The sequence below is a fragment of the Pelobates fuscus genome, chromosome 9, assembly GCF_036172605.1.
Source record: "Pelobates fuscus isolate aPelFus1 chromosome 9, aPelFus1.pri, whole genome shotgun sequence".
Taxonomy (NCBI): Eukaryota; Metazoa; Chordata; class Amphibia; order Anura; family Pelobatidae; genus Pelobates; species Pelobates fuscus.
Window position 1 is genome coordinate 75,758,829 of NC_086325.1, and position 24,698 is coordinate 75,783,526.

At 37.4% G+C, this 24,698-nt stretch overlaps 1 protein-coding gene across 2 annotated transcripts in view; it reads left to right on the top strand.

Moving 5' to 3' along the window:
• The window catches only part of C9H8orf48 (chromosome 9 C8orf48 homolog), a 31,033-nt gene extending 18,261 nt beyond the window's left edge, over positions 1 to 12,772 (top strand). Inside the window, exons 4-6 of one of the 2 annotated variants that reach the window (XM_063430973.1) lie at positions 2,423 to 2,658; positions 6,699 to 6,851; positions 11,606 to 12,772. In XM_063430973.1, coding sequence (XP_063287043.1) covers positions 2,423 to 2,658; positions 6,699 to 6,851; positions 11,606 to 11,737 — 521 coding nt within the window. In that variant the 3' untranslated portion in view covers positions 11,738 to 12,772. The remainder of the gene's footprint in view (positions 1 to 2,422; positions 2,659 to 6,698; positions 6,852 to 11,605) is intronic. The other variant, XM_063430974.1, reaches the window with a different exon arrangement.
• The last annotated feature ends 11,926 nt before the right edge of the window (positions 12,773 to 24,698 follow it).

The window sequence follows — 24,698 nt, forward strand, 5'->3', positions numbered from 1 at the left end:
AGTGCTTTGTCTGTTCTTATTTATGGAATGAGTGAATACTAAGACGTGTGTTTGTTTTTTCTCCCCTCTTTCTTACTGATTTGAATTCTCCTTACTGGACCAATCAATATATCAGTTTGCTAAGGGAATGACTTACAATGTCTATCTTATCAAGATGTCTCTGCATTTCTGTCCCCAGACCAACTTTTTCTTCTTTTCTATTATTATTATTTTATTATTTATATAGGGCCCACATATTCCTTAACGCTGTACAATGGGGTCTATAAACTATTCCTTGTGTTAAGTGAGACATTGGTGTTGTTAGAAAGTCTGTGTGTGCCAAATAAAATATAATTCTCAGCTGTGAGTGTTATCGATGCCACTCATGCAAAAATTAGTCACTGTTAGATCTTCTTACCGTGTCTGTTAATCATTGAGAGATCTCATGGTGGCTCATCTGGCATCTTCTGCAGCATACTCCACACTGCCCTCGCCTGGACAGACTGATTTTATAGCAGGTTCAGGCCATGTCAATTCATTCATACTAGATTGCTGCTGAACATGCACCCTCATGTCTTTTTCAATGCAACCAAGATGCATAATTGAAGCTGTTTTATTGGCTGTCTATGTAGTGTGGTGGCTACATTGTCTGTTTGTGGTTCTAGCAATCCCAAAGTTTGTTGCAGTGTTTGACTCTAGTTTGTTTTTGTTTGTTTTTTTTGTTCTCCATTTGATTATTTGTATGTTTCAATATCCTTACCTTGGCTTAGTTTGACTACTCCGTATTGTGCTCTTCTGGTTTTGTTTATCTTTACATCTTTATCTTTAGCCGTTATGCGAACCCAGTTAGTGTTTGACTACATATTATGGTTGTTGTTGTTGGTTTTTTTTAGGCATTTTGCAATTTACCTCTTGGAAGTATTCTTTTTGCTGAATGCTACGCCATGCTCCTGCCTCCTTAGCCCATCTCCTTATTCCCAGAAATATTAATTATCAATTGTATGGACACAGTTCAGCAACTAACATCTCTGAGTGAGCTAATTGTATTTTATAACCTGGCTGGTAGTGATATCCTTATTATATGTCTCCAAGGGTGTTTTCTCCTTCTAATGCCGGTTGCTTTGTAGTTCAGATCATTCTGTAAGGTCAGCGACTGAGCTATGCATATACATTTGATAAGGAAGTCTGTGGCATTACGGGGCTTGGCTATGGAGGCAGGTTTGTGATGCAACATTCTGCAAAACATTTCTTTTTTTTCGTGAAAAAAATGTAAATATTTGACCCTGCACAAATACATCATATTAAGAGTCCAAACCCTATCAAACCCATTAAAATTGTATTGGTGCTCGGCATGTCCCTTTAAGATCTGGTATCTACATATTCCTTCTTTTTATTTTCTGTATTTTCTTAGTCACTCTGACCTATGTTTGCGTGTCAGATTTGTATGTATACTAGAAGTCACATTTTTAATTGGTTACATTTTCATGTGAAAGGTATATTATTTGTATTTGATTTTCATTTACCCTGGCTACTCCAGTGTACTGGCTGCATAATTTTGTCAGTGACTCACCTGCCTGCATATCGCTCCCGCATGGCCAGCCTCATCACACCGTGATTCTTCTCGTTCTGAGATCTTGGCAGCCGGTGAGATGGTCTCCTACTATGCTCAATGGAGAGTTTGCTTGCCGTGCATATCTCGTTTTATGGAGATAGGGGGCAAACACAGTACCCCATCATGAGTCGTGCTCATGATGGGGAAGGGATTTAGGAAGGTTATACCTTCCTCTTCCTATTTAAGGTACTCTGCCGCTTCCTTCAGTGCTCAGTTGTTGTGCCTAATTGTTTCACAGCTCATTTACTCCCATGATCCTTTTATTTTTTTTTTATCTATTGACATTTTCTCTGACTTTTTGGTATCTGACTTCCTGCCTGTTTAACGCCCTTCTGTTTGATTACCTCTCTGGATTTCCTTTTCATAATTCAACCCCGTCCAGCGCTAGAAGTTGCCAAACAAGCAGACCATTGAGACCCAATGTGCAATAGATGTTTGAATGTGTGCAATACACTAATAATCTCAGTGCATCAGATAGCATAATTAAAACCGTTTTTGACATTTGATTTTCGTAATGTATAGATGAAAGGAATATGACGCAGATATTCTTGATCCTATTTTTGACATTTGAGCGAGGAATGATATGGCCTGAATGAGGTCTGAGCATTGCTTCTGTTTGTTATTGCAAAGATTAATATTTTGGTCTAAAAATGATCCTTTGCTAATTTTCTATACAAAGCTATGCATAAAATATTGCCACAAATCCAGCACTGTGCAGGCTCATTTATTCCTAAAAGAAAATCTTTTAGATTTAGATGTGTTAATCTGCTGTGTGGCAGTTCTTATCCATATATCTGGAACATCTATTGTAACCTTTCTTAATCATTGCAGTTGCCGTTGCTGACAAGAAATCCTCTGCTCTGAAAATGGTTTCTAAAGAAGAGAGAAATGCACTGGCTGCGTTTTGCATTAAGAAGATAAGGAACATCCAGCATCCATCTGTTAAACTCCAAGACCAGTCACATCCTGCAACTCATCCCAAAAGGGCAGTAGTCGAGGATTGCAAGTGCCCTATTCAACTGTTTAACAGAGTTTGGCTAAAGAACACCATGGAAACTATGAAGCAGGTACTTGTGGCAGGGTGACTTAATCTTCCCGGTCCTTTTCTTTTCTTTTCTTTTCTCACAAATAGAATATGATCACTTTGCTGATACATCATGCATACATTCTCTGTATTTACCACTATCCCCTTGATCTATTTTGATTATTTTGCAGATTAGTTCCCTGAGAGTCTGCAGGTATTACTCCGTGTTTTTAACGGTTTTCTTGTCAAAATAGTCGTAAGGTACATTAGTTGGGCAGACTAGATGGGCCGAATGGTTCTTATCTGCCGTCACATTCAAAGTTTCTATGTTTAATCTATTTTGATAGCTGTCTGTAAAACGCAGTAATGATATGAGCAAACATGTTTGAGATACTGTAACATTTTCCAGTGGAAATAGGCAAACACCTTGAAATATTACCTTTCAAACTCATAGAAATATTTGCCTCCCTAATTAGGTTGGTAAAAGACAGTTGAACATCAACAAGATGAAAGTTTCAGCTTATCCCTAAGGCAAAAAAAATGGAAAACAACTAATTTACTCCCATTTCAAAAATATCTACTAATTATTCCCTAGTGCAAAAGAAATCACATTATGTCACAGTTCCGCTACCTCTGCATTATTTAATTTGTATAACCTGCCTAGTTTTGCAAGAATAATATGCCACCTTTCCTGAAGGTATTAGAATCTCTAAGTACACCTTGATTTGGCAGTGACTTCCACATCATAGTTGCCCTTACTGTAAACTATTGTTTTCTCTGGTGAATATAAAGCCTTCTGTTTTTCTAACTTAATTGCTTTACAGTGTAACTATTACTAAATCTCAGTTGTAAGTATCTATCCATACAATGAAATTAAATTGATTTTCTTTGAAAATATTTCCTACAGTATAAGCCTTTGTGCATTCTTCTGTACCTGCTAGGCGATAAGAGTTTAGTAACATAGGAATTCTGTGTGCATTTTACAATACGGAGTCATGGAATATTATCATTTTATGAAGTATGTCATTTATTTGGTTTTGTTACTTTAGAGGTTATGAAAACATATCTATGCTTTGAAGGCCAGGTATATATGGAAATGTGTGTTTTTTATTTTCCCACCCACCACCCTAAAAAAGGAAAAAAAAAGCCTTGTCCAAGAGTACTGGACAAATTTGTTGGATGGGTGCTGGTGAAAAGGGAGAGAATTACTGCACTGGAAGGGATATAGCTGTGTTAAAGCATCTAAGTCTTGGTAGGAATGTCTGAGAGTTTTATGTAAATCCCTGGTCCTGGTGTAGATTAAATGGGCCACTTATAGCTGAAACATCACATCTCTTTGAGACTTCCAGAAGTGGTTGTCTTTCTAGGGACATCACTTGAGCTCTCCATTGCTTGGTTAAATTTAGGATAGGAAATAAATCCGCTAAGACACAGATGGAATTTAACTGTCTGTCATTCATGACAACGTATGCACAAATTAGTTTACCAAATTAACTTGGTCCTGAGATTCTAGATCTCTGGGGGACAATGTTGTAAATCATGATCCAAGAGAAAGATAATTGTGCTCTGCGTAGGCCATTAGTGACTTTTATCGTGGACACATAGCTATAGGTATTGTGGTACCTGAACAAATACCTAAAAGCTGCAGTTCTCATGAAGGAAATTAAGTCTCTAAAATGCAGGCATTATCTTAATCATCTCTGCAAGAGAATTCTGTTAGCAACACCGTGTGCTACTGCTGGTTAAGTGCTATAATCTGATTCGTTGTGTTCCAAATGGCCCTCTGCATAGACCATCTCAGTGTGAAGTATTTGCTTTTACAGAACAGAAAATGTCTTGTTACAGGAAACCAGTTCTCAACTGGGCATCTGAAATGCTCCCTCAAATTCAAACATAATGATCTGTGAACAGGTATTGATGAAGATATTAAGGATAAAAGTACATCACAAATGAGCAAAGTAAATTAACTCAACATGTTCATTTTGTATGTGCCACTTTGTATCTGGTTTCCATTCTAATCTTTCCCCAAGAGGAGCATATGATTTCAGTGTCCACCATTATTTTTAAAATAAATGTTTTAACATAATGAATGCATTTTCCTTTCTTCTTTTTTTTTCACATTTCTTTACATCAGCCACTCACTTCTCCATTATATTTGAGTGGTGGTGAGGATGAAGTAAATATAGTTTGATTTCACCAGCTGCGTTGCCATTGGTAACCCTGGAGCTCTCCATGGATGTACTTTCTAAGCTACTCTGCCTAATATTTGGAGGTTGATAGAGTGACAACTTTATATATGCACCCTATGGTATCCAGCATATACCAAGCTCCATATAAATACATTCATGAATTTCATTCATTTGATTAACAAGCTTCATACCGGTTACAGCCATGATTTTCTCAAATGCAAACCCTTGTGTTCTTTTTGAGTGATTGAGTGAAACCATTTTTTATAAGTGTAGATGCTAATATGGTTTTCTTACAATATTATTTCTCAACTGACATTTTACATGTCTAGATTACTTCATAAGCATACCAGTTTAGTTTTTGACAAGTTTTTAGACGTGTACTTAGCCTGAATACATTAAAGCATGTTACAGTGCATTCCTCTCAACTATCTTAACCCTGGCTAATAAGCCCCGATACTCAGCGCTATATGCTTTGCATATTGTTTACATTTCTCTTGTTTTCTTTTTCTTTTACAAAATTTGTGCAGTAAACTCGACATCTAATACATCTAATTTATTAGCGTGTATCTCATGTTGAAATGTCTTTACAAAGCTTGTACTTCTCACTTTGCACTTTTAACGATTGACAAAAAAAGTGTAGTTGAAAGATCTCTGTAACATTGAAATATATTCTAAAGTATAGCTGTAAATATTGTTCTGATTTTCTAACCTAAAACAAACCTTTATGCCCAGCCTTAAGATTGCCCTTCTTATATCAATGATATTTTTTCATCACCAAGTTATTTGCTCTAAGCAATGCTGTCCTTTTATTTGGATCAATAAATCATACTAATTAATAATTCTTTAAATAATATTTGTTAGTTTAATTATACATAAAAAAGTAAAACAAAAATGCAGTACATAGACATACATTGGAAATGTTCCACTGATATTGTGTTAATGAAAACTTTTTTTAAAATTGATCTTTTCAACTCGTATCCCTTGTTTTGTTGTGAAAAATTATCAGCCTTCTATTTTATTTTAATTTTTTTTTTTTTTTAAACGGCCATTCAAACACACATTTTGCATCCTGTTCCTCGCCAGTCTGACAGCTACAATAAATATTCTGTGAAAATGCTTCATCATAAACCAAAAGCTTGGCTGTAGGGAGGAAGCAGACTGATGTTAGTAAGCAAACTTTACTGTATTGTACAGTAAGAATGTAAACAACCCAAAATCTTACACAAGCAAATATAAAAAGCAACACCTTCTCAATAGTTTTATATAGGCCAGGGGAAGGAAACCTTTGGCACTCTAGATGTTGTGGACTACGTCTCTTTTGATGCTTTGCCAGCATTATGGCTGTTAGAGCATTATGGGAGATGTAGTCCACAACATCCGAAGTGCTGAAGGTTGCCTTTTCCTGATATAGCTAGTGCTGCCGTACATAGGTGTGTACTATTTGTGCAGATGTTGGACTTGAGTTTTATTTGGTAAAACCACATAGTAATGTTGATCCCTCCTTTTGTCTTTCACTTGCAAATAACAAGGAGCAATTGTTTCATAATTTGGATGTTGTTTGTACCTTCAAGTGTTATGTTGAGGCCAGAAGGCCCTTTAGGAAGTGGTCATCCACTGCTTTTTGGGTCAAACGGCTTCAGCCATCACCCTTGACCCAATTTATTAAAGTCCATGACCCAGAAATTGTGTGCCCTGGCTAACCAATCTCCCACAGACGGGGCTACTAAATTAGAAAAAAAATAAAACAAATTATGATAATTCCAGGATGTAACATTACCATATGTGGAAATGTCCAAGGTAGGTGAATAAGGTATGATGCTCTTTGTACTGAAAGCTATTGTTTGTTGAATAGTGTTTGAAAAGTTGCAAGCTTACTCTACCTTTTGTTCAATAGCTGAATCGGATTGATATGCACCAGCCATCTACCTGTCCTCATTGTTGTGCTAAGCATGCTGAGCTGGCAAAGAGTGAATTTCTCAGAAAGAGGAAGACAAAACTGGAATCTCTTATACTGGAAAAGAAAATTGAGGAGTTTGTTTTTAATAAGGTAATTCTTATTTTGATTATATATCTGCAAAAGGGTACATTATGTTGCCTTTCAAAGCACATTCAGTGTCAGAATTAAATGAAAGATCTAATGAGTTGTCTCCAATTTTAGGATTTTCAGAGATGTGTGTGTGTGTGATTGTCTTACCTGTATGTTATACATTTTATGATCAATATACCAAAAATATAGAATGCACAGTCCAATAGCCACTTAGGAAAATACAAATCCTTTATTAATATAATGCAATTAAACAACAAATACAAGAAGTAATAACGTGACAAAAAAGGCAAATAGTAAACCTCAAAGTAGTTACCCAGTATCACAAAGCCTTATGACAGAAACACGAGTCACAAATCTCCCAACATTTCAGCACCTACTGGTTGCCTTTATCAAGGTTGACACACTGTGATTTAAAAACTCTCGGTTAATATAATAAATGTGTTCTCTGATGCAAATTATTAAAAGGCGTTGACGTTTTCCCTATATACTGAAAGCCACATAGGCAAATCCGCATATAAACTCGTCCTTTGTGTTGCAGGTTATAAATGATTTAATCTCAATCTTTTTTTTAGTTGTAAAGGAGGTAAAGTTAAAAAATATTTTTTTAGTTTTGCTGAATCGCAACTTACATTCTCTACATCTTCCACAATAGTAAAAACCATTTTGCTCTTTTAAAAAAGTATTTACGTTCCCTTCATTTTCTAAAAAACTTCTCGTTAAAGGGACACTATAGTCACCCAGACCACTTCAGCTCAATGAAGTAATCTGGGTGCCAGGTCCCTCAGGTTTTAACCCTTCACATGTAAACATAGCAGGGTTAATCCAACCTCTAGTGGCTGTCTTCCTGACAGCCGCTAGAGGTGCTTCTGCGACGCTGGATGCGAAATTCGCATCCAGCGTGCAGAACGTCCATAGGAAAGCATTCCTCCACTCGGGAGCTGACGTCGGACGGGGGAGGAGAGGTCACCAGCACCGAGGGAGCACGGCACTGGATTAAAGTAAGTAGCTTAAGGGGTTTTAACGCCTTCAGCGCCACTGAGGGTGAGGGTCTCCCAAGAGTAACATAGTGTCAGGAAAATGGGTTTGTTTTCCTGACATTATAGTGATCCTTTAAAATTTGGGGTTTTCCTCTAAAAATGGGGATATATCTCCATCCGTCTTAATAATATGCCAATTTCTACTAATAATTTTACGCAGATTTTGATTGTTTAATTAAAAATTAAAAACAGGTGGGACTTTATGTCTACCAATATGATTATCATTTTTAACCCTATATTCAAGAATTTGTTGTCTATCTATTTTCTCCACTTCTTCACAAGTTTGATCTAAAAATTGTTATTTTAAAGGTCCAGCTTGTTTAAAATATTCTTGGTTATCCATACAGTTCCGCTTAAGTCTTTAAAATTGCCCTTTTGGAATATTACTCAATCAAGGTTTAAAGTGGCAACTTGTGCAATTGATAAAACTTATTGACGTCAACTGACTTAAAAAAGGTTTTGCTTTTGAATTGTTGGTCCTCTATTTATATAGATCTAAAAAATTAATTTCGGAAGGGGTAATGTCCTAGGTGAGTGTAATATTCCATTCATTTATATTCAAAGAATCAATAAATAATTTTAAAGACTCCTCACTCCCCTTCCAAACAATAAATATATCATGTATATACCATTTATAGAGGACCAGATTTGCCCTAATGTCTTCCCTGAAATAAATAAAAAGTTCTTCCCAGCAAGACATAAAAAGATTTGCATAACTCGGGGCAAATCTGGTCCCCATCGCTGTACGTTTGATCTGGAGATAAAATTTACCCTCAAACCAAAAATTATTATTTTTTTTTTTTTTAAATCAAGTTTATTCCCCCAATTAAAAAATCAGTTTGAGGGCCAGCGGTCTTTCCAAATTTGGTTAAAAAATGCATAGAAGCCTCACAGCCTTTCTCATACTGAATGTTGGTGTAGAGGCTACTGACATTACAGGTGGCCATAACAAGGGTATCTTCCCGTTTAAGATCTTTTAAAATATTTAAAAGACTAATGGTATCCTTCAAATAGGCTTGGCACCGTTTCACAGGACTTTGTAAAACATGGTCTATATACTGAGATAATGGTGATAAAAGGTACCCAATACTGGATACAATTGGCCTTCCTGGCGGGTTGTTGACAATTTTATGGACTTTAGGAAGTACATAAATAACCGGTAATCTTAAGAATTGAACATCTAAAAAAAATAAAAATTTAAATACCATTTTCCAGTCCCTTATTTTACAAAAATCTTCTATTTTCTTTTAATTGTTTCTATGGGGATTTTTGGGGAGTTCTATATAAGTAGTATGGTCTCTTAGTTGGTTTTGTATTTCCTTCACATACTCATCTTTTTGCCAAATAATAATCCCCCCCCCCCCCTATCTGCAGTTTTCACTACAATTGTTTTTATCTCTTTGAAGGTCTTTTAGTACCAATTTTTCCTTCCTAATCAGACTATCCTGATACTTGTTTAAAGGTTTAATCTGTCTAAGTTCTTTTAAACAAAACTTTTCAAACACTTTCATTGATACAGACTTTAGGTTGTTTGGATAAAATGTTGACTTTTTCTTTAAGGTAGCATGTTTGAAAATGTTTTCCTCATTTTTTTCTTTATTAGGAAAATTACTAAAAAACTTTTTCAGACCTTTTCTTATAAAACGATTTATATCCAAAAACGATTCGAATTTGTTAAAGTCACATATTTATTTAAAACTTTTATTTAAAACTTGTTTATGTGAATCGGTTAAAAGTTATTATTTATTTTTTTCTATTTCCCCCTCTTCTAGTTCCCTGTCTTTTTTTGTTTATTGGAGTATATACTTTCTCTGTTCTCTCTGTCATTCTGGGTAAATCCTGATCTAAAAAATAATCCTCCTTCACTAAATTTCTCAATCTATCAAAACGATAAAAAAGAGAAATTTTGAGGGTCTACTGTTTGCTTTTCTTAAGACTAAATCCTTGTTTTTGATAATGAACATTCAATTATTCTTGTTTCTATTTTTCTGGTTTGGAGTACATTTGTACCTTCTTGTTGTTTCCTTCCTTTTTATAGTCACGATCCTTTTTGGAAAATTTCTTAGGCTTAGTATTTTTAGAAGGTCTAACATTGCCTTTTTTGTTATCCTCCAGATCTATTTTTAATTTCCTCTTTTTAACTTCAATTATCGATACTGCTATATCGTTCATTTTTTAAAATCATTTTGTTTAGCGAGGTTCTCAAATTCCTCCATACCAGAAAAAGGTTCAAGTAGGGTCTGAATCTTTTTAATTCTCTCATCTAGCTGATGGAGAGTCACTGTTCTATAATTATACCCATCATGTGGGTTGAGAAAGATTCCAGTGCCACATTCCAGATCCCCATAAAAATAAAATTTTCTTGGTCAAAAGTAGGAAGTTTAAAAAAACCTTAGGCCTCTAGGTGTAATTTGAAGGCTAGTGTACTTTTGTAAGGTAAAAATGTCCTACTTTATCTTAATTTACCTAATTAAGTTTTTCTAACTTTGAGGTTATTGTTTTCCTTTTTTTTCCTTTTTTGTCACGTTATTACTTTTTGTGTATGTTTAATTGCATTATAGTAATAAAGGATTTACATTTTTCTGAAGTGGCTATTGGAGTGTGCATTCTATATTTTTGGTATATTGATTCATTGGGCATATTAGGGAGTGCCTATATGGTTTGCACCTAGCAGTGATAGACATACATACCTATTATCTCTCCATGTGGCTTTGTTTTTTATACATTTTATGATCACCATAATACATTAAAATTGTGGTAAGCACTACTATGAGTTTGTTTTCTTATTTACATTTGTCAGGCTTTTAACCCCTTAAGGACACATGACATGTGTGACATGTCATGATTCCCTTTTATTCCAGAAGTTTGGTCCTTAAGGGGTTAAACTATCTCCATGGTGACATATATGCTCTAGGATACAGCATTCTGTCAGAAGACACCTGAGTGCTCATATAGCCACAGCAGAAGGACTGGGCTGCAACCAAGACTTAAAGGGCAATTTCAATCTCCTCACACAGTGCATTATGATAGTTATGGTGCACACCGTCTTTAGGAGCCAATACCTGGGTCAGGCTGTTAAAAAAAAAAAAAAAAAAAAATTAAAAATTTCAGAAATAAAAAAAAATAACAAAATTTGCTCTCTATTGTACCTAAAACTAGATCCATGGGTTAGTGCCTCTTGGGTAATTTGGAAAATTGACTTTACCTCTCCACAAGTTTGATGGCTAATGCGTAAGTTTTAAAGATGAACTCTGTCTCTGTTTTTGTCAAATTGATTGAAAATGGTTTGCCACTATCAGGGATGCCACTATATTGAGCTGTAGTTTGTGTGGTGCTTAGAGTACCTTTATAAAAAGTAACTATTTTTTACTTATCCATGTAACACAACCTCAATTCTTCTGTAGCTGCTAAATGATTTTAGATTGGAGATCTTGGTGTTAACATGAAAATGTTATTGATTAGCTACTGCAAATTACAGCTACTTGAGAGTCCTGACTTATTAATTGTAGGATGAGCAGTAAGGCGTCTTTCATTCCAAAAATATTGTTTCTATTTTATCTTTATCCAAACACTTCATGATTTCCCAAATGATTGTATTTATTTTCTGTTGCTTCTTTGGACTGCTTTCCTTCCCTAAGTCTATTTGCTTTATACTCCTTTAAAAAAAAAAACAACCAAAAAAACATATTTTTTTGTTTCTGTTCTCTTCCATCTCAGGATGCTGTCACTTTAATTGGAGAAATTCATCAGTCTCTCCCCAGGCTGTCTGATGAGCGCAACATCATTTGGCAGAGACTTTTCTGTAGTGGTGAGAAGACCTGGAAGACCCTGTCATCACCTAGCCAGTGACAGCCCAGACACAGTTAGAATTACTGCAAACATCATGTCAGCTCTTCTCAGTTTAATGTGTATATATGTGTGACCTTTTTTCTTTTATTTTAAGGAATTTGTTTACATTGTATCTCTATCAGATAACGCATTATACATTGTAAAGTGTAACTAAGGCAGATTAAATGAACAGGTTGTTAAATGCTGTTCTGTGAGGTGTACACATTACCCAGCTCAAAACCTTACAGACCTGTCATTACTTATTTGAAAAAGCTAAGGTACAATTAATGTCATTACCTTAGTTCTCAGAGAATAATTACTACTGTTATTTGTAACATTGAGTTCTACAAACCTATTCTTACCTATTCTGTATCATATGTATCATACAGTAGTGCCAACACTCATTGTTTGCCAGCCTGTTAATTGAGGGGAAATTTGAAGGGCACAATTTTTTGCATTGTGGCCTAGTGCATCCTGCTGAAAGAGGCCACTGCCATCAGGTATCTCCAATGCCAGGAAGGAGTATATGTGGTCTGCAAAAATCTCTAGGTAGGTGGTTCGTGTCAAAGGAACATCTACATGAATGCCAGGACCCAAGGTTTCCCAAAGGAACATTGCGGAAAGTATAACACTGCTTCCGCCAGCCTGCCTTCTTCCCATACTGCATCCTTCCCATTCCTAAAGTAAACAACGCACACACATCCAGCCATTCACCTGATCTAAAAGAAAACATGATTCATCAGACCCGACAACCTTCTTCTATTGCTCAATGGTCTGGTTCTGACGCTCACATGCCCCCTGAAGGTGCTTTTGGTGATGGACTGGGGTCATTATGGGTCTGTGGCTACGCAGCACCATACACAGCAAACTGTGATGCACTGTGTGTAATGGTGATGCACTGTGTGTAATGGCCATCATGGCCAGCATTACGTTTTAAGCAATTTGAGCTACAGTAGCTCTTATGTTTGATCAGACAGGCTAGCATTTGCTCCCCACTTTCATCAATGAACCTTGAACTTTATAAAAATGCATTTGATATAACTACCTTCACAGTACTGTAGTGTTGATAACTACAATGTAAACACAGATACAAGCTATCATGCAAGACAAGTTAAAATTTGTAAATTCTGTACATTCTATTAATGTACGTATATGCTTTTTTTTTTTTTTAAATTGCTTGCGTTTTTTACATATTGTAAGAAGCAATCTGTTCCCCTTGCTGCAAAGGGTTTCAGTATTAATACTAATTTTTTTTTTCCTTGTTTTTTGTTTTTATATAATGTCAAGAAGGAAAGATAGGATTTTGTTAAATAATGTATGAACATACGGTTAGCATAACTAATTGAAATAACATAAGGAATGCCAGAGTACTGGCTTAGGAAAATAATAAATCCTGAACTTCCTTCATATAACCAAGAATTTATTTCTGTGTAATGTCATTTACTGTTAAAAGGATATTCCTAAAGGAAATGCATTTCCTGTTAAATTATTACTAAAATGCCCTCATCTTAAAATGATGTAATTCTTCCAAATATATCAATAGCAATATTATTTTCTAAAGGCTGGATTTACAGCAAAAATTGAGGAAATTTAGAAGATAATATATTGCATAAGAGTCATTGCAGCTTCAAAAAAGGAAGTCTGTATAGAGTTGCACAGAATTTTTAAAACTGCGATAACTTTGTAATACAAGTACAGCCCTGAAAGAGTATTGCAACAACTTTCTCAGAATGCCATGCAAAATATGCAGATGCAATTTGGCAACATTGTGTCATATTTTTAGATGAATAAAATGGGAATGCTAGCTTCGAGAATTGTGCAGCAGAATTGAGTGTGCTTTCCCTTAACCCCTTAACCCCTTAAGGACCAACCTTCTGGAATAAAAGGGAATCATGACATGTCACACATGTCATGTGTCCTTAAGGGAATCATGACATGTAACACATGTCATGTGTCCTTAAGGGGTTAAGGACACATGACATGTGTGACATGTCATGATTGCCTTTTATTCCAGAAGTTTGGTCCTTAAGGGGTTAACTCCAAAGACACATTCTCAATTATTACTGGTGGGAATTAAAACGTAAGCTGTGACAAACCGAAACTAACAACTACTCTTTAAATTCTCTTTCTTGGCAAGAAAAGTCAAGCAAAAAATACTTTTATATGAGACATACTTTCATTCTCTCATGAACCGTTTTAAAAACACAAAACCACAACAAACATTTTAGAATACTTGCGTCTTGCGATGACATCAAAGCCTATAATGTAACAGCGGCTTCTTCTTGTGTCCCATGATTACAATGTAAATTTAAAGGGGGGCATACTAAGCACCATAATTACTAAAGCACATTGTAGTTATGATGCACACAATGCACTCTCACTTGTGTTTGTGAATTGGTTTTACATCAATTTTTCGACAAAAAACTGGGGCTATCTGGCACATGAAGCCTGATCCTTTGCCACTTGGGTAATGGATAATATTCACTTTTGCATTATCAGTCCAAGATGTGCAACTTAGGACTTCAATGATGGGCTGGGATGAACTGCCCCCCAGTGTTCTGAGCCAATCGATGGTTTCCATGGTTGAAGAGCTGTTTTGTACACTCTGTTCCACAGTAGCCAAGCCTCTGCAGTGGTGCTGGGAAACCACACCAAACCTGTTTGACACTAACCAGACACAGGGCGTAAAGACTCTTTGCACCATAAACAGTAGTTTTAGTGGTTATGGTGCTTAGACTACCTCTTTCATTAGATATCTAAAATTACCAAAGCACTGACTTTATAAACATATGGGCAGGGATTGGGCATTTCAATGTGGAGTGATGATACAAAAAAAAGAATTATGTTTTTAACTGTGTAAGTGGAACATCACCTTCAAGCCCTACTGTAAGAAAGAAAGTATTCTCTAGGAGATTAAACTTTAATTTACATCAATGATGATGACAAGCTTGAGCCCAAATAGAAAATCTTCTGAAGAAACATTAGCCTTTTTATTTTCGACTGTACAATATTCTCCTCTTGTTTTCTTTCCTCATCTTCCTGCCTGTCCATCCATACACACTTCTCTCTTCTATTCAGACTCCCTCTCTTCTGTATGGAGTCATCTCAATTTCTTCTCTCCATCCTTTCCTGTCTTGGTGCTCACTCACTATCTCTTTCCTCTCCCTTCCCCCATCCACATTAGCCTTCCATAAATCCTCACAGCTGTCTCACCCCAGTTCATAATTGTTATATCTTAATATTTATTCTACCTCACCATATCACTTTGCTGTGACATCAATCCTATATCTATTACTAAATATCCTCTTCGTCTCACTATTCAATAGCAGTTCCTACTCCGTTTTTCCCTATCAGTACTGATTGGTTCATGCATGCTTTCTCTCTTCCCATTCACTGTGAATGCACAGTTCTACAACCTAGCTACTGCACGTTTCTTACCACTTAAGTACTTTAACATGTGCTGATATCTATGACAGTGGACACAAGTTTCTGATGATAAAGATGCTGCTATGGAACATCTATGCTGTCCCAAATATAATTTTCTCAAGCCTCTAGGATAGAGGACTGACACTTAGTATTGATCTCAGTAGAGGTGACACTCATGCATACGTTCACCATCGCTGACTAATCATGTACACAAAATCGTATTAAATCTTTTCTGTGCTAGAGCTGAGCATTGCAGTGATTTATAATGTGGCTCTCCCCTTTAAGCAACTCAAAGGGTAAAACACTCAGAACAGCATATGTTCTTTGCTGATATATGTATTGTTTCAGTATTCACAATTTCTATTATTAAACCTATTAAGTATGTCCGGGTTCATCAAGTTTACTTCATTCTTCACTTTTTCAAAGAAAAACTTAAACACGCAGTTAAAGTTAAAATTGTATCACATGACAGGAGGCTTCATATTTGCATATCTTTCTTTACTGAAAACTCCAGCAGCATAGAAACATAACAACCAATCAGAAAAAAGTTATGATGCCCATAAAAGGCCCTGTCTATGACATCACTTCCTCTTTCTTTGCTGCTCCAGCCTACAACAGGTCAGAGTATTTTGCCTCTCCTGTGTAACCTCCTGTTTACAGACTATTTGTATTTGTTTTTCCTTTCATACTTCTTGCTAATATACTCCTGGCTCTCTCCTATACCTGTCCCTCCTAGACTTATGCTGTATCCATGACTGTTTTCTCACTGTCCCCTGGTATACTGGTGCATTACCTGTAGAAGTTTTGTTTCCCTTGCTCGGTCTGCGGGCGTCACGGCTGCCCGTGCTGCACCCGCTCCGCGGACCTGTTCTCCTTGTATTTAATTTACCGGCACTGGTTGGGACTGTGTGAGGACGGGTGGAGGGAGGCCGGGGCGTTTTTTTCACCGTTGCGGACATTTGCGCGCAAACGGCGGCCATCTTGGTTCTCGCGTCTCGCCTGATTGTTAAAAACCGTGCATACAGCTCTGGTGTACATTTGTGGTGAACCTGGCTAACCAGACCAACACCACTACCAGTCAGTCACGCCTGCACCACGGATCTCAGTAGCCAGATTAAACTAATAGAGGTGACCCCTCTACACTTGGCACAAGTATTCATACACTCAGACAATCTAAAGCAGGCAATTCAAGCCGTTTAACCTGGGTGATCCCCAGTTCTACCAGGAGTCTAGCACCCCTACGTGCTGACCCTCCAGCATGGAGGACACTCTCAACCTTCCCAAGATTTCCAGTCAATGATAAACGCCGCAGTAGCGGCCTCAGTGGAGAAGGTTCTGTTATGAGCTCTGCCCCAAACTTCTTGATGGAGGCCTTAGGCCCAAAAGTCTCCAAGTCAAAACGGCAAGGGAAGGGCTCCAGCCCCCCTGCCACTAAGGTCAAGGGCAAGACGCCCATCAAACAGACCAAGTGGACAGAGCACCGGGAATCCAAACCCTGTCCACCACAATCTTCCGACAAAGAAGACTATTACCCACCACACACTTTGGACATGGTAGATGAGTGGCACGAAGATGACTCGCCATCTGAGGAAGAGGAATGGCAAGACCTACCCCACACTTCCTCGAAGTACGTTAGGGAAACCTTACTCGGTGATGACGGCTGAGGCAGAGATGGCAGTAGCAGCACTAAACCAGAGTAGCTGAAGACGGAACGTTCCTGGACGAACAAGGGGCCCCACTATTCGACCCCAGCAACATCCTGCATCCGCGGTCTTCAGAGTGGAGCCTCACGGACCACTTAGCACGTTTCGTGCACTATTGGCTGCGCAACCCTCTGGAGATGGAAGTACGTGCACGCCTCAAGGCCGAATACCCCAGACCACTTTTATCACAGCCGTTCAGGTCACCCCTTCACCTCCAACACGCATGCTGGCGGAACAGGAACGCCTCGTGGACAAGGAAATCCGCACCCTCTTCTAGAAGGGCGCAATTAAATATGCACCGGAGGGGAAGGCTTCCTCAGCAATATTTTCCTGGTCAAGAAGAAGCCAGGAGACTACATCAATTGAACTCCTACGTGGTATACAAACACTTTAAGATGGAGGAAATTCATCTTCTACAAGACCTCCTAAGCGATAACGACTGGTTTATACATCTGGACCTCAAGGAAGCATACTTGTCAGTATCCGTTGCCCTAGACTGCCGACGTTTCCTCTGATTCCAGTGGAGAGGACAAACATGGCAGTTTACGACTCTGTGGTGCTCACAAAGCTACTGAAACCAGTGAGGGCACGCATCCGAGAATTTGGGCGTGCAATGTCTCGTATACCTGGAAGACTTGCTGATCATTTGCGATTCCAGGCTACGATTGCAGACAAAATTTGTCGTTCACTTTCTGGAATCCATGGGTTTTGTAGTACACAGACAAAGATCGCTTCTCCCTCAGAGTCGGGTCAGTTCCTCGGTTTCGACATCGACTTGGAGAACTGCGTTCTGCGTCTGATGAATCCCTGCAAACGTGGCCCAGCCGTTCACCACGATAGCAATGGTGCTTCGATACACACGCACCCACAATATATCGCTCCTGCTCATAACACCCCTCTGGCAGAGCCAACCGTGGTTCCTGGATCTCCTAGAGATGTCTCACGAAAACCCCCTACTACTCCCTACCTTCCCTCTACTTCTGACGGAACCTCGAGGGGAAGCCCATTCCCTCGTCCTGAAGGACAACTGGCGCTAGTGGCCTGGACGATTTCAGGGGATCCTGGTCAGTCCACGGCCTATCACAATCAACTAAAGACCTCCTATGGGACTCATGGGCTCCCGGCACCAGGAAATGCTATATTTCCGCCTGATCGACCTGGAGTGATTGGTGTGTGGAAAGGGATTCCGATCCCTTTACTGCCCCTGTCTCACTGATCCTTAACTACCTATCTCATCTGTTCTTGCTGGGACGAGCATATCGATCCCTCAATGTGATCAGATCTGCCATATCGGCGGCACACGTTCCGGTACAAGGCAGACCAGTAGGTCAAGATCCACTGGTTTGTCGGCTACTGCGGGGTGCCAAATTAACGAGACCCTCAGCACCCAAGTATTCACGCCTCTGGCAGGTGGATGTGGTGCTGAAATTCCTTAGGGAATGGCCGGACAACCCCTATCTGTCGCTGAAACAACTCTCAGCCAAACTGGCCCTCTGGTTATGCCTCGTCTCATTTTGACGGGTGGCAGACGTTAGAGCGGTCGATGTGGACGGTTTCTTTTTCACACCGGAAGGAGTTACCTTTTCCATATCGAGACGAACTAAGTCAGATTCATCTTCAGTGTCATACCCGTATTTTGGGTCAGACCCCAAACTATGTGTTGTCAGGACACTAATGAGGTATACAGAAATCACAACTCCCCTTCAAACTAATTCGACGGGTCAACTCCTGATTTCTTACGTAAGGCCTCACGGACCGGTGTCTACGACAACACTGGCTAGATGGGTCCGCTGGCTATTATCGTTAGCGGGCGTTGAACCTTGCTTCGGAGCGCACTCGGTCAGAGGGGAGGCAGCCTCCCAAGCCTTAACGGCAGGCGCCTCCCTAACCGACATGACATGCTGCGCGGATTGGACGCGAGAGAGTACATTTAGGACGTTTTACTTTCGGCAAACATCTCATGCTTCCTTCACATTAGTCAATTTGAAGCTTTAAAAATGCAAATATGAAGCCTCCTGTCATGTGGTAAATTTGAAGATTATATTAGCTTTAGTGTACTAATAATCTTAATTTTAGTAATGACAGGAGGTGAATATTTCCCGCCCTATAGGATCCCTCCCATGTCTTACTCAAGTTGAACAGAATACGTATTTTATGTTCAGGAAGACACGTACGATATATGGTTGTATGTTTAATACTTAGACATGTATCTTGAGAGGATTGTATAGGGTGAATAATTAAACGTGTTGTGTATATATTTATTAAATAACATTAATTTAGAATTAATATATTGATTTTATTACCCATTCAGGCATCCATTGTTATGTCAGATTCTTAATGTTTATTGTATGCGGACAAATTATCACGCCAGAGACCTTTCACCTTTTTCTTTTCTTGCAGTGTGCACGTCTTCTCAACAAGACAAAGATTAACCTTCCATACCTCTACATCACGGAACTACTGGAGTTGGATATTCTATTATGTGTTGAACTGTTGGCGTTTAATATGATTATGTTTTATAGTTGTTATTTGTTGTTTCGCTTCAAAGAAAGAGGAAGTGATGTCATAGACAGGGCCTTTTATGGGCATCATAATTTTTTTCTGATTGGTTGTTATGTTTCTATGCTGCTGGGGTTTTCAGTAAAGAAAGATATGCAAATATTCGCCTCCTGTCATTACTAAAATTAAGATTATTAGTACACTAAAGCTAATATAATCTTCAATTGCCTTCATTTTATTTTCTTTCATTTGCAATAAATCATAAGATTAATTGGTGGTTGTGCCACCAGCGTGCCTTTTAGCAAACCCCCCTCTGTGGAAAAAGAAAGACAGTATTAACATAATAACAAGTCTTGCATCTATTCAAACACTATAGTAATCTGCCACCACAGTATGAAGAAATTAACCAACATGTTTAAAACATTCCAGTTTAATAGCCCTCTTTGTATGGTACATGGTGTGTTTTGTTCAGAGAAGCAAAAGCTGAAAGTAGGACTAGTAAGTACAAGCAAGATTCTGTAAATTGTTTGATTTTTTTTTTTTTTTTGGAGGGGTGGTGTAGAATTATATTGAGAAAAAAAAAAACGACATTTATAATACATTCAGTTAGTCTTAGAAAATATTACTGTACAACCCACGCAAAGCAGTTATATCCTGCATGGCACATAAGAATAGGATAACAAAATAAAAACTTGCAGTTTCGGGCCCCATTTACGAAAAAGAGTAATTAGAACACATACTCTGAGCTCCTGGTGTGAGTAATTAAATGGTTATGAGAAAGGTTCATGTTACAGTGTCAGTTGTTTTTATTTTGGAGTAGGCAATTTATTGTATGTCTTCTGTACTATACAATGACTCATGAAATGCCCATGACATAAATTAAAAGGATCAATCTTAAAAATGTCATCAATTTGAACTGTTACACCTTCCATATAGAGAAGGAAGAGCTATTGTTTACTCTTAAAAACATGCAATTTTGGATACATGAACATGGGCAGATAAGATTGACATCCAAAAAATGATCTATGAATTTGGTTTATGCTATGTCTCTGAAGATGGGACATTGTGTAAAATGAAATGAACCATAAAATAATACTGAACATATGCAAATTAACCAAAATCAAGTACTACAATGTGTTCTCTTAAATTAACGAAACTATGTTATACATAAGTGAATTTCAGTTTAACTGTTCTGCATCTTATGATCTTTTTTAGTCTTATCCAAAAATATCATTAGTGGCAAGACACGTTCACTAATCAGTCTTTTTACTGTTAGTCAGCACCTTTCAATTCTGAGAGTTGTTTGTTAAGAAAGCTGCTCACTGTATAGAATTTGCAATACGTAATGCATTTTAGAGATGGCCCAGCTCCTGCAGAGCTGATGATATAAAGATGTTACAGTTGTACTGAGGTGTCTTTTGAAGCACTTGTGTATGACCGTTGTTATTTTGAGCACACACTGCACCGTTACATTTATTGCAGGTCAACGTCTCCTTGCAAAAGTCAAGAAGTGCAGGATAACATGTTTTTCTCTTGGTCTTTCTGGTACTCTTCCTGTGCCCTCTGAAATTTTTGGGCTCTAAGCTTCCACTTATGGAAGCAATAAGTCAGTAGTGATGTCATTACCAAGGAGAAAATGATGGTCAACAACACTATCAAGACAACTGTAGAGGACAGAGCACCATCTAACAGTCTGAGCTCCATGTCCTCTGTCACATTTTGTCCTGTGAATGCCTCCAATTCATCTTGATAGGACACAGATGGAGGTAGATCGAGTGTGGGCCTCATTGGATTAATTAGAAGGATCAGTTTTTAAATGAACCATAAGAATAGAAATCTGTCCAGCGCTTTGTTAATACAGTTTTGTTCACTGTTGCATATGTCTTCAATTAATGACTCATATATATATATATATAAATTTATTTTATAGTAGTCCATTTATAAATGTTTTGCTTTGTTAGCTAGCTTCCAAACTGATATGTCCGAGTGGTGGAAGAGTTATAGCCACTGCTGTCCTACCACAATTCACATATTAGGGTTTGATCCATATTTATATGGGAGGTCTGTTAATAAAGACCTGATGTCAGTGCTTGATCCAGTGTGAAGCAGTTACAGCAACCAGGAGTTGAAGAATATTTTTCACTTAAGTCGCATCATTGTGATAGGACAATTTTCGTTTCCATAAAATCCAAAAATTGTGATGTAAATTAAAACAAAAATTTAAAATGACACATATTTACTGGTGACGCTATTTTCCCACCATGCCTTGCTGAAGATAATGACAATAGCTTTTCGTTCCATCAGAAGAAGACGTGTATGAAGCAGTTGTCCATGATGTGAATAACAAATTGTTGATTTCTAAATTTGATACTTTTTTTTTTTTTTTGGTTGGACCTACAAAAAGAAGGTATGGTAAGTATAATCTCAGATAATACATTATTTGGTAATTTAAAGCACAAAACTCTTCTTCAAAGCCATAAAAGTTTGGTTAACGTTGCCAACTTATATATGTCATAAACAAGCGAGATTTTAAAATCAGTAGGGATTTACTGCTTGTTTTGTATATATTACATAGAAAAATGCATTTAGCATGCAGGAGTTCTGCATGTCCTACTTTAGCTTTGCCCCAAGGGATGTGATACACTTTTTATTTTTACAGAATCTAGGGACTGAATGAATTCTCTGAACCATTCCAGGTTTCCCTTAGTGTTGTGTGGGCAATTGGTAAAAATGAACATGTGTATGGGGTTACATGCCCACATATTCTGATTGGTAGCCCTATGTTACTATTCATCCATGAGTGCCACTTTTTTTCCACTAAACTCAAAAATAGAGAGAAAAAAATGTGTACATAGATAAAACACTAATATGTCCTTGTGTAAAATGGTTGACAAGATTCTTAGTGTATGACATAAAACATACATATTAATTATGAAAAATGCTCAGTCACAAAAACATTGGTATCACTAACTAATAAGGCTTAAATTAGAGCTCGCAAAAAAACAAAATCATACATTTCCATGAAAATCAAATTTAAAGGGATACTATAAGCACCAAAAAAACATTAACTTATTGAAGCACTTTTGGGTTATAGATCATGCTCCTGCAGTCTCACTCATCAATTCTCTGTCATTTAGGAGTTAAATCACGTTGTTAATGCAGCCATAGCCACACCTTCCTGCATGTAACTTGCACATCCTTCCTAAACCCCTTAAGTAAATAAAGATCTAATTTTTAAACATCCATTATTGTTTAACTTTGAATTTCGTATATCCTGCTTTGTTAATAGCCTGAAAGACTTTCCTATGTGTGAATAGTTACATTTACAGAGCAGGATATAAAAACTTCTAAAGTAAGTTAACATCTAATTTCAAAATGAAACCATTTTTTTCCATGCAGGCTGTGTCAGTACAAAGTCAGGGGAGGTGTGATCAGCACTGCTTTTACAGAAACAAAAGTGATTTAACTCCTAAATGCCAGATAATTGAGCAGTGAGACGAGACTATATGGGCATGATCTATAGACCAAAACTGCTTCATTAAGCTAAAGTTGTTTTAATACCTACATTATGCATAGGTGACTTAGAAGTTTTCCTGTTTGGCTATTTTGTCCTTAAATTTGAGATTGACTTTGAATTCTCACTTCGGTGAATAATCCTGGCAATTGCTAGAAACCCAATGTTCCTTTTCCTCTCTGCATAATGTGTATTTTAAAATTTTGCAATCCTGACTCTGTCAGCTACCTAGAGCGGTTAGAAGCTACTTTTGAGTTTATTTAATAAACAGTGAATTTTGTTACAAGGAAATCCTTATTTTAAAGTTTAGGCCAAACTTTTTAAATTAAAGAATACTTTTCCATCTTCTCTATTTTGAAATTTGATTTTAAATTCAATCACGTCACTGTTACTGAACAAACCATGTTGTATCTATTGGTATAAAAGTTCAAGCCATTGCACTGCTAATAATGCATCTAGCCTAATAGCTGCCCCTCGCGGCTTCAAAAGATAAGCAGAATGCTAACCTCTGCATGCAATTCTGGGGTATTGTTTGACTAGTAGCAATAATTAAATATGCATAAGGCTTAAAATAAAACACACAAAAAAAAGAATACCTTGTTTGGTCCTTATCACAGTAGGGACATTATTGGGGGCTTGACATAAAAAATAAATAGCAAATATTAACAAAACCCTTGTTGAAGTCCAGATGCCAGTAACATATGATTCATGAGCAAAGTTTATATAAAAGTGCAAAAAGTTTGAAATGTTGTTTATTCCACAGCATTACCCATCATAATTTGCATGGAGTGCAGTTAAATATAAGTACCAGAAAATAGATACTGATTGTGGAAGCACCTCTTTTGCCTAGAATTTTAATCTATTTTTTTTTTGGTTGTTAAAGGTAATGGAGCGCATTAAAGTTTCATGTCTGCAAGTTTGATAGCTTTCATGGAAGCCACAATTGCTACACAAAAGTAATTATTTCTAGGAAGAGGACACCCTAGGGCAGTGATGGTGAACCTTTTTGAGCCAGAGTGCCTAAACTGCAACTGAAAACCAACTTATTTATCTCATTTTTATCTTTATGTTAATCTTTATGTTTATCTTTATGTTAAATGTGTGCTGTGTGTTTATTTTAATTTAACTGCATTATTCAAAAAAACAGAAAAATGCTTGCCTGCTGTCCTGCTTACATTTCTTAGCGGGGGGAGGGTGGTTCAGTGGGGGTTAATAATAATTACTTGTTAGGTCAGCTGGAGTTAATGATTACCTTATGTTCAGTGGGGGTAAATAATATATCCCTGGTGGTCCAGTGGTGGAGTGCAATTGATGTAGAATTATTAAAAACCTTTATTAAACCTGTATTGAATTGTTGTACTAACTCCATTTTAACTACATTACATGACAGAATTTCCTAACAGCATTTAGTGTAATGAATGGAGACTGTATTTTCTAGAAGGACATGACTAACACCGGACTTATTGAGTTCCTGTAACATGTAACAAAGTATAGCCAAGGCCATGAGAAAGCTGCTCTAATGAAATGTTCTTTCATAAAAAAGAACTCTGAACCTGATCACGAGTCTGACATCACTAACTACCCAAAACGGTGCCAAGTACTCAAAATGGCTAGCTGCCAGATTCCCCCTCCCATCGAGAGAGCCTTGTGCTAAAGAGCAATGGCGACTGAATCCTTGTCAGAAATTACGACATCCCATGATGGGAGGATGCCCCACTAGCCACTCAAATCCCTAAGCCAATTACTAATACAGATGGGAGGGCATTTAACTTACCACTTAACACTTAATCCAATTAATGAGGTTTATTTACTGTTATCTTGATATTCAATGATGATGTAA